The 13,492-nt window shown below is 37.0% G+C and overlaps 1 protein-coding gene across 2 annotated transcripts in view; it reads right to left on the bottom strand.

Moving 5' to 3' along the window:
- TAOK1 (TAO kinase 1) overlaps nt 1-13,492 on the bottom strand; it is a 173,905-nt gene that overhangs the window by 48,809 nt on the left and 111,604 nt on the right. For both annotated transcript variants that reach the window (XM_045984362.1, XM_045984363.1), the window contains exons 9-10: nt 3,688-3,781; nt 1,217-1,298 (exon numbers count right to left, since the gene is read on the bottom strand). In XM_045984362.1, the coding sequence (XP_045840318.1) occupies nt 1,217-1,298; nt 3,688-3,781 (176 nt within the window). The remainder of the gene's footprint in view (nt 1-1,216; nt 1,299-3,687; nt 3,782-13,492) is intronic.

The raw sequence follows: 13,492 nt of genomic DNA, 5'->3' as shown, positions 1-13,492 counted from the left end.
GAAGCCAATCAGATTTTTTTTCTTTTTCCTGAGCCTTAGCTTGGTATGTATCACCATTTATGATACTCAATCTTCTTATCAAAAAATAATACATCTTAAATTTCTAAGTTTGATAGTTTTCTACTTACGGATCTTACTTATTTATCACTAATATAATTCCTAGCTATACTAAACATTTAGCTGCTATTGTTAGTACCTATTTATTCAGGCTTTCATTTCTGAGACTATGAACGAGCTCACTATCTTGAATCCCACAAGTATTACTAAAATTCTACTGTTCTTCTACATACTGTGGTTGCAAATACTACTACTACTACTACTACTACTACACACACACACACACACACGATCTTTTCAATTTCTTCGTATATTTAACTGATGTGTACTCGTGAAAATAAACTGAAACTCTCTGAAGTTCTAAAACATTCACGTAAAAATAGTCTACTTAAATCTTATAGTGAAAAATCACCAATATTCCTTAGGGGCACAAGGAGAGAGAGTCAAATCCTACTTACTATTGCTTTATCTAGTTTTAAGAACTGTATTAAGTTCAACAATACTATTACTACTATTAATAAGATGGCCAAACTCCAAATGAAATAATAAATTTTTGAGAACAGAAAGCATATACCAAAGTATTTAAATTAAGCAGTCAAACCAAACTCTGTAAACAGAATTTACATGATTCTTAAAATATTTTCATTGTCAAGTTAGAAAAATATATTTCTAAAAGGGAAAAAGAAACATGATATCCATTTTTAAGTTTCTTTTGAAAGCTTTCTCCCACAATATTTATATAAATATACATTTCTTTCTTTCATATTATTTTAACATAATATAGATGACTATATAAAATATGGCAGACATAAAAATTAAATCCAAAGTTAAACTATGTTTTACTAACCTTAAATATGACATTGTTTCACATGAATTAAAATGTGGAGTTATAACTCAGGAATATTCTTACACATATAAACAATCAATTGGTACTATTTGGAATATTTATATATTCTATTCAGACATGGTAAAAAAATTAATTTTGAAAACACAAATCAAAAAATTCTGCATCTAAGAAAAGTTCCAAAAGAGAACAGTATATAAAATTAATGTTTCAGTAAAAATTAGTAGAGCATACTCAATATTGATCCAAAATCAAATAAAACACATCCCTTAAAATAATTTCTTATAGGTAGAAAACAGACTTAGTAAAACTAACCTTTAAAAGTTCCTCTGATGTAGGGCGATCTTGAGGGATTTTCTGGAGGCAAGAATCTACAAAGTTGCGAAAATAATCAGACCTATTGTAAAGGAAAGTATCAAGTGAACATATTGCTATTTCCTTTTAAAACAAATCCACAAGAAATACAGAGATTAGCATCCTGTGCAAGGATGACATGGAAATTCATGAAGTGTTCATTTTTGAGCACTGGGTGTTATATTAAGTGTTAAGTCACTAAATTCTATACCTGAAACTAGTATTACACTGTATATTAACTAAATGGAATTTAAATAAAAACGTAATTCAAAAAATCCACAAATCTAGACATCTGCCTATTAGTAGGAGGGGAAGTGGAAAAGGAATGATAAAAAAAGCAAATGCAATATACTATAGATTTTATATAAGTCTATGAAAAGCTATCTAAACCAACCAATGGATCTTTATCATTTTCCAAGATGAATTTACACAGATGATTTAAAAACTCTGCTCCCATAATTTAAGAAACAAACAAGCAAAGGTTAAAAAAAAAAAAAAAGAAAGAGAGAGGTAAACCAAGGAACAAACCCTTAACTACAGAGTATAAACTGATGGTTAAAAGAAGGGAGGTGCGTGGGGTGATGGGGGAAATAGGAGATGGAGACTAAGGAGTGTACTTGTCATGATGAGCACAGGGTGATGCTGGAAGTGTTGAATCACTGTATGGTAAACCTGAAACCAATATTACACTGTATGTTAACTAATTGGGATTTAAATTAAAAACTTAAAAAAAATCCCACTCACATAATTTAAATACGGTAACTTGTTCTATATTGAGGCAAAATTAGGGAAGCCAATTTTTTCTTCTTTGCATTCAAACTGAAGATAACATTCTTTTCAATTTTCTTTTCTATTCTCTAAGCCATCTCCCTTTCTTGTCTGCCCCTTGGGTCATCTTCTATCTAGCATTTTCAGAACATCAATCTATTTACTTTGGAAGGAAGAGTTTTATACCTACTTATTTCCAAAAAATGGAAAAACTTGCATTAAATCCAGAAAATCAATTCCGATACTTTTTAAAAACATCAGAAGTCTGCAACATATTATCTTATACAGTGTTAATGATGAGAGTTCAGGGAGGAAGGCAGTAAGTAACAATTATTCCATCAATGTCTGTCTTTCATATTCACATAAGATTTAAGTTCCTTATACACAAGAATTCTTTTTTGAATCCCCAAATATCAAACAGTGTAAAGAGAGTTCGTGTTCAATATATTTATTACTGATATGTAGCAATATGCTAGACTCTGTGCCAAAGGATTCCTTCTAAGTATCTCTAAACACATAGCAAAGACCTACTAATGCACCTTAAGTATGCAATCATTAAAAAAATTAAGTTTCGGGCGCCTGGGTGGCTCAGTGGTTTAAGCCGTTGCCTTCGGCTCAGGTCATGATCTCAGGGTCCTGGGATCGAGTCCCACATCGGGCTCTCTGCTCGGCAGGGAGCCTGCTTCCCTCTCTCTCTCTCTCTGCCTGCCTCTCTGCCTACTTATGATCTCTCTCTGTCAAATAAATAAATAAAATCTTTAAAAAAAAAAATTAAGTTTCATTAACTTATACATCTATTTGTCAATTTAAAAATACTGAATATGCTTGATATGCCTCTAGAATTTTTCAAATGTTAGACACACCTAAATACACTTAGGTACATACACTAAAATTTTCTATCACTGATAAAAACCCTAGTTTTCTAAAACTGTCAATCTGTTCTCCATAAATTTCTTTACATAAATTAACTTAATCAAATCAAGGAAGTACCAGGAGACAGAATAACAGTATTCTGAATATAAACATCATAATAACAATTAGAACATCCCCAAGTTATGAATTACCTGATGATTCTGATAAATCACTTTACCTATTTTTAAAGATTTTATTTATTTATTTGATAGACAGAGATCACAAGTAGGCAGAGAGGCAGGTAGAGACAAAGAGGGGGGAAGCAGGCTCCCTGCTGAGCAGAGAGCCCAATGCGGGGCTCTCTCAGGACCCTGGGATCATGACCTAAGCCGAAGGCAGAGGCTTTAACCTACTGAGCCACCCAGGCGCCCCCATTTTACCTATGTTTTATACTTGATAAATTATAAACCATTCCCCAATAAAATATCAATGTTTAAATTATGTTATTATATATTTATTATTTATTATATAATCAGGATTATGTGTTCCTAAAGTTCAAAGAAAAAATAAATTATGAATTTTTGTAAAAAGCAATATTTCCTGCTTCCATGTGGCATTATCTCTGAACTGAATTACATATATGTTACGAAAACCAGATGTTAAACAAGATAAATACAAGGGTAAGATAAACCAATTTAATATCTCTTCAGGTAATACACTTTACCTAACTGAAATAAAATCATTTTGATAACATTATAAAAAAGTATTTAATTTATACAATGTTGAGTAATATATGTCTCAGCAATACTCACCATTCATTAGACTGTAGTGTAGGGGATTCATTTTGGGCTATGTGATATAAGGCACTCATTGCATTCATATTAAATAAAGGAGGCTTCCTTTCCGCTGTAAAAGAAAGACACATTCTTGTTAAAATATGTGCCTGTTATATAAAGGCATGCAAGCATTGTGTAAAATATCTGTGGGGGGCAGTTAGACCTGGGTGGCTCGGTTGGTTAAGTGCCCAACTCTTGATTTCAACTCAGGTCATGATCTCAGGGTTGGGAGACTGAGCCTCAGTTGGGCTCTGTGCTGGGTGTGGAGCTTGCAAAAGATTCTTTTTCTCCCTCCCTCTCTCACAAAAATTAAATTAATTTAAATTTTAAAAAATTTTAAAGTTGCAAACTTTGCAAAAAAAATTGCATGTGGAGCTCAAAAAACTTTTTCAAGTGTCTCAATTTACACTAAGTTGCTGGCCTAATGCCCTACCATCCCTAAATACTTTTGTATTTCCTATAAATAAGAACCTTCCTCTAAAGAACCACAATTAAATCAGGCCATTAATACTGATACATGACTATCATCTAATCCTCAACCTCAAATTTCAATCAAATGTTCCAATGATGTCCTCTGTAGCAACCGCAAGCCTTGATCATTTCCATCAAGGAAAGTGTGCATCTTATCTAAATTAATAAATTAACATAAAATTGTTCATAATATTTCCCTATAATCCTTTTAATACCTGTAAAATGTGTAGTTATGTCACTTCCCATTCCTGATATTGGTCATTTGCATCTTCTTTTTCCCTGATCAAGCTGGCTAGAGGTTTATCAATTTTATTTTCTCAGAGGACTTTTTTTTTTTTTTTTAAGATTTCTTTCTTTATTTTAGTGAGGGCAGGGGAGCTCCTGAGCACCAGGAAGGGGACAGGAACAGAGGTGTTGGGAGACAGAGAATCTCAAACCGACTACCCACTGAGCACAGAGCCAGTGCTGGGTTTGATCTCAGGACTTTGAGTTCATAACCTGAGCTGAAACTAAAATTCCCAATCTTAACCGACTGAGCCACCCAGGCATACCTCAGAAAACTAGAGGGTTTTTTTGTTTGTTTCATTGGTTTTCTCTATTGTTCTTTTGTTTTTTATTTGATTCCTGCTTTTTTTTTAAGTTTTTATTTTTTTGAGAGAGAATTCACAAGCATGAGAATGGGGGAGGGACAGAGGGAGAAGCAGGCTTCCCACTGAGCAGGGAGCCAAACACGGTGCTTACACACAGGACCCTGGGATCATGACCTGAGCAGAAGGCAGAGGCTTAAAACGACTGAGCTACCCAGGCGCCCCACCTGCTTTGACTTTTTAAAATTCTCTTTGTTCTAGTTATTCTGGGTTGAATTTTCTCCTCTTTTTCTTTTCGTTCTTTCCTTCTTTTTAAGTAAACTCCATGCCTGATGTGAGGCTTGAACCAATCACAACCCTAAGATCTAAAGTCACTTGCCCTACTAAATCAGCCAAATGACTTTTGCTTCTCTTTTTCTGGTCTCTTAAGGTAACTGCTGAAGTCATTTTGAATTATACAAGACTCTTCAATGTCCCTCCAATTTGGGCTTGTCCTATGATTATATTTGGGTTACATATCTTTGGCAGGAGCATCACAGAAGTGTTCTATTTTTCTCATTGTATTCTATGAAATGGTGCATGATTTCGAATGCTTCCATTATTGATGGTGTTCACATTACATCAATTAAAGTTGCGTCTGTCAGACTTCTTCATGGTAAGTTTCTCTGTTTCCTTTTGTAATTAATATTTTTTCGAGAAGATACTTTGAATCTATATAAACATCCTGTTTTTTTCATAAAACTTTAATTTTTCTATTTATTATACAGACTTGCAGATTTCTATTTTATTTTATAATCTGCTACTATCCTTTATTTTGATGTTCAAAATGCCTCATGTTTGAGCAATGAGAACCACTTTATTGGCTTCTTTTTGACATGGTCCTATCATTTCTTAATCACTTCCTTGCTTTCTGACACACTAAGATTTTCCAGGCTTATTTGTATTTCCACACTCCAGACCAAGGTTTCCACCATTTTTCCAAGGAGCTATGGCAACAGGTGTGCTCACTGCTACTGAGGTATCACTGTTCTTATATCCTTTTGGTGGACAGAGTTAGGAAACACATACACACAAAAATTTATGTACATACATGCACATTAAACATGTTTATGAAACAATGGAGTTCTAGCTTTATCTTTTTCCATTCTTTGTCACACTCTTCTAACAATGAGGAACCTTGCTCTTATCACGCTTAATTAGTATTTTCTTATTTGATAAAATCTCCTGTATGTAACCAATCTCCCATCTTTGCTACCACATTCTCTCTTAAGCAGATGGCTCCCTTTCCTTGCTCAAGTTTGCTGCTGTTTTTCCTTGCTCAAGTTTTGAACTTGAGTGTGAACATTTCTTTATCCACTCAGTTTCTAAAACCAACCTAAACTGGGTCACCTCTCTGCAATGTGGCTCTTCTGATCAGTCTTTTTTTTTTTAATTTTTTAAAAGATTTTTTATTTGGGGCGCCTGGGTGGCTCAGTGGGTTAAAGCCTCTGCCTTCAGCTCAGGTCATGATCCCAGGGTCCTGGGATTGAGCCCCGCATCGGGCTCTCTGCTCAGCAGGGAGCCTGCTTCCTCCTCTCTCTCTGCCTGCCTCTCTGCCTACTTGTGATCTCTATCTGTCAAATAAATAAAATCTTAAAAAAAAAAAAAATTTATTTATTTATTTGACAGACAGAGATCACAGTAGGCAGAGAGAGAGGAGGAAGCAGGCTCCTTGCTGAGCAGAGAGCCCGATGGGGGCTCGATCCCAGGACTCTGGGATCATGACCTGAGCTGAAAGCAGAGGCTTTAACCCACTGAGCCACCCAGGCACCTCTCTTCTGATCAGTTTTTATGAGAGAAGCTCTCTTCCTTTTGATTAGGAACACTGTATTAGGCTACCCTGAAACACAGATGTCCTCCTTAGACTCTGAATCTATATGATAGAAGTTTCCCCTATTGTCACCTCTTCATCCTACTTGGGCTCTGACACTCTATGCTGAGCCACCTCCATGGCTCATGAGAGAGTCATTCTCCCTAACTCACATGTTGTTCAAGGGTCAGTTGACTATATTGTTGAATTCGGTTTGCTAATATTTTGTTGAGGGTTTTCTGGATCGATGATATTCAAGGATATTGGCCTGTAATTTTCTTTTTAGTGTCCTTCTCTTTTTCAAAAGTGACCTTTTGGTATCAGGGTAATGATCTTTTGGTATCAGGGAAATGCTGGCCTCATGAAATGAGTTTTGAAGTGTTCCTACCTCTTGTATTTTTTTGGAAGAGTTTGAGAAGGGTTAGTATTAATTCTTCTTTATGTGTTAGAATTCACCAGTGAAATGACCTGGTTCTGAACTTGTTTGTTAGAATGTTTTTGATTATTAATTTGATCTTCTTACTAGTAATCAATCTGTTCAGATTTTCTATTTCTTCATATCCAGTCTTGGTAGGTTGTATGTTTCTAGGAATTTATCCATGTCTTCTAGGGTTGTCCAATTTGTTGACATCTAATTATTCATAGTAGTCTCTTGTGATAATTTGTATTTCTGTTACCAGTTGTAACATCTCTTTCATTTCTAAATTCATTTGAGTCCTCTTGTCATGGTAAATCTAGACAAGGTTTTCTGTTTTATCTTTTCAAAAAACCAGCTCTTAGTTTTGTCAATCTTTTCTACTGGCTTTTTAGTATTTCATTTATTTCTGCTCTGGTATTTGTTATTTCCCTCCTTTTATTAACTTTAGCCTTAGTTTGTTCTTTTTCTAGATCCTTGAAGTATGAAATTATATTATTTGAGATATTTCTCAATGTAAGCATTTATTTCAATGAACTGCCCTCTTAGAACCACTTTTGCTGCCTCCCATACATTTTAGTATATTGTATTTCCATTTTCATTTGTCCCAGGTATCTTTATTTCTCTTTTGATTTCTTCTTTGACCCACTGGTTGTTACAATAGCATGTTGTTTAATCCCCATATATTTGTGGATTTTCCAGTTTTATTCTTATAATTTTTTTTAAGGATTTTATTATTTATTTGACAAAGAGAGCTCTCAAGTAGTCAGAGAGGCAGGCAGAGAGAGAGGAAGGGAAGCAAGCTCCCTGCCGAGCAGAGAGCTGGATGTGGGCCTCCATCCCAGGACTTGGGGATCATGACCTGAGCCAAAGGCAGAAGCTTTAACCCACTCAGTCACCCAGGTGCCCCCTTATAATTGGTTTTAAGTTTCAACTTAAGTTTAAGTTTTGTTGGAAAAGTTGCTTAATATGATTCCAATCTTCTTAAATTTATTAAGACTTATTTTGTGGTCTAACATCTGATCTATTTTGGAAAATGCTCACTGTATACTTCAGAAAAATATGCATTGCATTGCTTTTGGATGAAAGGTTCTGTATATATATGTCTGTTAAGTCCATCTGTTTCAACGTGTTAAGGCCAATGTTTCCATGTTAATTTTCTGTCTGGATGATCTATCTATTGATAAAAGTGGGGTATTACAGTCCTCTACTCTTATTGTATTACTGTCTATTTTTCCCTTTAGGTGTGTCAAAACCACCTTACATATTTAGGTGTTCCTGTCTTAGGTGCATAAATATTTACAAATGTTCTATCTTGCTGCTGGACTGACCTCTATACCATTATGTAATACCATTCTTTGTCTCTTACCACAGTTGTTTTATATATTTTTTTTAAATTTTTTAAAGAAAGATTTATTTATATATTTGAGAGAGAGAGTGCATGAGCACAGGGTGGGGGAAGTGGGGGGCAGAGGGAGAGGGGGTTGGATAGAGAACTTAAGCAAACTCTGGTGGGGAGCATGGAGCCTGATACGGGGCTTGATCTCCCGATCCTGCGATCACAACCTGAGATAAGAGAGTCAGAGGCTTAACCAACTGTACCATTCAGGTGCCCCTTTTTTTTTTTTTTTTTTGTTTTTAGTAGGCTCCACGCACAACATGGGGCTTGAATTATTAATCTTGAGATTAAGAGTCACATGCTCTACCAACTAAGCCAGGCAGATGTCCATACAGTCTTTGTTTGAAAGTCCATTTTGTCTGATGTAAATATAGCTACTGCACCTTCTTTCAGTTTCTATTTACATGGAGTATCTTTATAATCCCCCTTCACTTTTAGTCTGTGTGTGTCCTTAACATCTGAAATTAGTCTTTCATAGGCATTACATATATGGGTCCTGTCCAGCCAACCTATGACTGAAGAACTTAGTCCATTTACAATTAATTATTATTATTATTTAAAGATTTTAATTATTTATTTGACAGTCAGAGATCACAAGTAGGCAGAGAGGCAGGCAGAGAGAGAGGAGGGGGAGAAGCAGGCTCCTTGCTGAGCAGAGACGCGGGACTCGATCCCAGGACCCTGGGATCATGACCTGAGCCAAAGGCAGAGTAGTTTTAACCCACTGAGTCACCCAGGCGACCCTACAATTAATTATTCACAGTTGTGTACTTACTGCCATTTTGTTAATTGTTTGTCATTCCTTTGTTCCCTTCCTCTTCTCTTAATCTTTTTTTTTTTTTTTTAAGATTTTATTTATTTATTTGACAGAGAGAAATCACAAGAGAGGCAGGCAGAGAGAGAGGAAGGGAAGCAGACTCTCCCTTGAGCAGAGAGCCCGATGTGGGACTCGATCCCAGGACCCTGAGATCATGACCTGAGCTGAAGGCAGCGGCTTAACCCACTGAGCCACCCAGGCGCCCTCTTAATCTTTTTTGTGATTTGATAATTTTTTTGTATTAGTATGTTCAGATTCTTTTCTTTTGATCTTTTGTGTATCTACTATAGGTTTTTGCTTTGTAGTTACCATGAGGCTTACATAAAACAACTTATATTTATATTAGTCTACTTTAAGTTGGTAACAACTTAGTATGAACACATCCTAAAGTTCTACATTTTTACTCTCCAAACTCCATGTTTTATGTTTCCAATGCCACAACTGACATCTTTTTATCATGCATATCCACTAAATTACTGTAGTTATTTTGATTTGTTTTCTTTTTGCTTTTTTCCCCTAAAATTTTATGTCCTCAACATACACTTTATAATCAGGAAAAAAGTGGTGAATTTTACTTTTATATGTACATTCAGGCACAAAGCCTGGAAAACAACAAGCTAGGGAACTTTTTCATAAGATTAATTGTAAACAAACATACAAACTCAACTATGAAAAATTCCGTACTTTTAAGATTTCTTGGTCACAAGACATGATCAAGTTATTTCAATCTTTATAACAAAGTATGGAAGTATTTCTTAATAACTATATGTACCAAAACCAAGGTCAGTACAACTGACTTACATCTGTTCTCCTACCTGCACTATAAGAACAAACCTTTTGCTTTAACTCATCATCCTTAACTATTTAATTAATTTATTTTTAAAGATTTTATTTATCCTTAACTATTCTGGAAGTTGAAAAGCATGTAACAGATATATTTCTGAAGACTTCAAGTCTAATTTGCATTGAAAATCATGCCCCTTGATCTATATTGTCTAAAAGGGTAGCCACTAGCCACAGGTAACTATTCAAATGTAAATTTATTTTAAACAGTATAAAACTCAATATTCACTTACTCAACTGCAACAGCCACATTTCAAGTGCTCAAAAGCCATGCAGATACAGAACACTTCAATCACTGCAGAAAATTTTATTGGCCTGTGCTACTTACTGCAGACCTTTCCTCTGAATCCAGAAGCAGCCTTAAAATGTACTTCCTAACTTAGCACTTCATAATTCAAAAACATTTGTAAGTAAAATTTTAAAAACTGATTATGAAAGATTATAAAAGCTGAAGACGCCAAAAGTATGACTAAAGCTCTAAGAATTTCTTTAAATGTCTCACTCATTTAAAATTATCTAAACGTAGTTTCATTTCCTGATACTGCTTTAAGTGTAAATACTCTCATTGTGAAGGAAGTCTAGTTTATTAGCTACAATAAAGAGAAACTAGAGGGGTTCCTGGGTGTTTGAATTTGGTTAAGCCTCTAACTCTTGGTTTTGGCTCAGGTTGGGCTTTCAGGGTCATGAAATCGATTACCAAGTCAGGCTCCATGCTCAGCCTCCCGCTCTGCCCCTCCTTCTCAGGCTCTCTCTTCCTCTCTCTCTTAAATAAAAAAGTAAATAAAAAAAAAAAGTAAATCTTAAAAAAGAAAAGAGAGAGAAGCTAGAAAGTCTGGAAAAATAAGCCCTTTCACAGAAATTGGAATTTTCTTTCTGAGCAGTACAACTGGTCAATGAATACTTTTCTAATCAAATAAATATTAATATATATCAATAATATCTAACAGCAACATTAAGGTGATTTCATTATCACTAAGGGGTACATGTATGTATGGCCAGAAAATCAAAAAATCCCCACCGGTGGCAGGTTCTGGGTGAGACCTGCTGGGCCTGTGGTTGTCTTTGTCTTGTCTTTTTGTTGTCTGCTGTGCTGTTTGTTGTGTTTGAAGGAATGGGGCAAGCAGAGAGTAAGGGGACTCTGATTTTTAAGGGCTATAACTGGAGCCAACTGGGGTTAGTCTAACTCGAGACAGAGACTTTAAGGAATATTCCCAAACATCTGCTGAAACAAACTTTGTTTCAGGGACATTCCTTGCCCGTGGACTGCCTAGCCCCTCCCCCTTGCCGGCGGGAAAGGGTGGCCTCTGCTCCTCTCTTGGAGCTTATGAGCCCTAGAACTGGGAACCCTTTCTCTGCAGTCTGGTGGCACTTTGTTCTGTTCTTCACTGTCGGGAAACAAGAAGAGCACCCCCTGGACAAAACACCCCCCACTCCGGATCTTCCCACCCGGGTCTCAGGTAAACTTTCGAAGCCGAGTGGGCCCAGCTGGAACGTAAATCAGTATTTGAACTAAGTTAAGTTCGTTGGGTTAATTAGGATGAACATGTCTTTTGAGTTAACAGTAGTAAATGTGAAACTTCAGAGTTTTTACTTAAGGTCAAATAAGCTCGTGTTATTTGTTAAAATCTGTTGAAATCTGTTAGCAAAAAGATGACTAAACTGATGGTTAATTGTCTGTCTCAAAGTTTTAATGGGTAATTGTTAAAGCAGCTTTCAAAGTCTTTGGTAACCTGAAACTTTAAACCAAATGGGATAAAATGCTAGAGCACTGGTTGCTGGAACTAGGTTTGTGCTTTTAAAATCTGTTGTTAAACTTGTTTTGTGCTTAACTGATTGATAAATTTGCCATCTAAAGAATTCTGTTTTAACAGTTCACAATTGGTTTATATTTAGTCTTCAGGAGAGGTTAAGGTATTTCTAAGAGTACAAAATTCTGCTAAGTGTAACTAAGACTGATGGAAACAAGGGAAGCAACTCCGCATGTAGAAAAGTAGGAGATATGTAAAAAAGAGAGAAAAAGACCAGATGCCTGATCCTGTCTGAATAAGAAAGAAAGAAAAACAGCCCCGGGGCCACTGTCTGAGCTAGATCCATTTGTAAAGAATGGAAGGGGAGACTGATCACCTCCCATTAGCCAGGGATACCCAGAAGGGGGTGTCCAACCTGTTTGAATCTGAAGAGTGCCTGACTGTGTGAATCTGTCCGTATGGCTCCACTGCTTCCGCTACGGAGTCTGAGTGGGCTGCACCCTGAGTCTCGCGGGGCGTCATATGGCATAACAGTCATCTACTCCACGGAGTAGCCTGGTCCGGGGCTTATACGGACAGAACTTAGCTAAGATGCTCCTAAGTTCCCGAGAGGGACGCAAGCAGGACGCATCTGAAAGATCCCCCTCCCTTTGTCTGTGACATCATTCACGATGGGAGGGAAACCCAGAAAACTCACTGTCTTAATGATGAGGGAGCAGGAGGCTGGCTGAGGACAAAGCAAAAGGGGGCACCTTGCACCCCCTCTCCACTCGCTCCCCTCGGTAATATGTGTGACAATCCTCAGGCGGCACCGCTGGCCGCCATAAACGAGAAACAAATAGTTTACTTGCAGAGATCACAATCCTCCAAGACAGGAGTCTCCCTTGGTTTACAAATGTCCTAGAGATCTTACAAAGAAGTTATCTTAACAATAGCACAATTTCCATAGGCAAATAACAATAACTCAGTTCCTCAAGCCCTAAATAAAGTTAAATTTCTTCTAAACCCAAATCTCACTAACAAAGACGCTTGATAGCAGGATTGTGACATTCCACCAGGAATCTCCCAACTATCTTGATGTTAATGGCTTGGCCTGAAGACCTCCGATATACTCCCAGCACCTCTAGGCCCTCTTTAGCATATGAAAGCTCCATTGAAACCTCCCCTTCCCCTCACCTTCCCCCACGCAGGGTATATAACCTGCCATCCCTCACAACCTGGGGCAGCAGCTCTTTCTGCCCACCAGTCCTGTCCTCTTGCTTTAATAAACCATCATTTTGCACCAAAGATGTCTCAAGAATTCTTTCTTGGTCATCAGCTCCGGACCTCAGCCCACCGAACCTCACCTAGGTTCTAGAACTTCATCAGCTTTAACTGGAATGTCATATTTGAAAAGACTCAGATATGACCAGACTGCTTAAAGGAACTAAGGTTGACTTTATGAAACCCGGAGCCATAAAGCCCCTTGGAACTGTTGGCCTGGTACCTTGCTTAGAGTTCCCAGCAGCCTCACCAAGTGAGTAAAGGATGTCACTTCCTGGTAGGAGCAGAAGCCTCAGGATACTTTGGGCACCTCAGGAAGAGTACTTCGCCCAAATCTGACAGGTGTGCAGGCATGTCAGATGGCAAGTACGTGGCTTGGCTTCTGGCCC

Source organism: Meles meles, chromosome 18 (genome assembly GCF_922984935.1).
Source record: "Meles meles chromosome 18, mMelMel3.1 paternal haplotype, whole genome shotgun sequence".
NCBI classification, from domain to species: domain Eukaryota; kingdom Metazoa; phylum Chordata; class Mammalia; order Carnivora; family Mustelidae; genus Meles; species Meles meles.
Note: the sequence above shows the minus strand (reverse complement) of the source record. Positions and strands in the feature narration are given on the sequence as shown.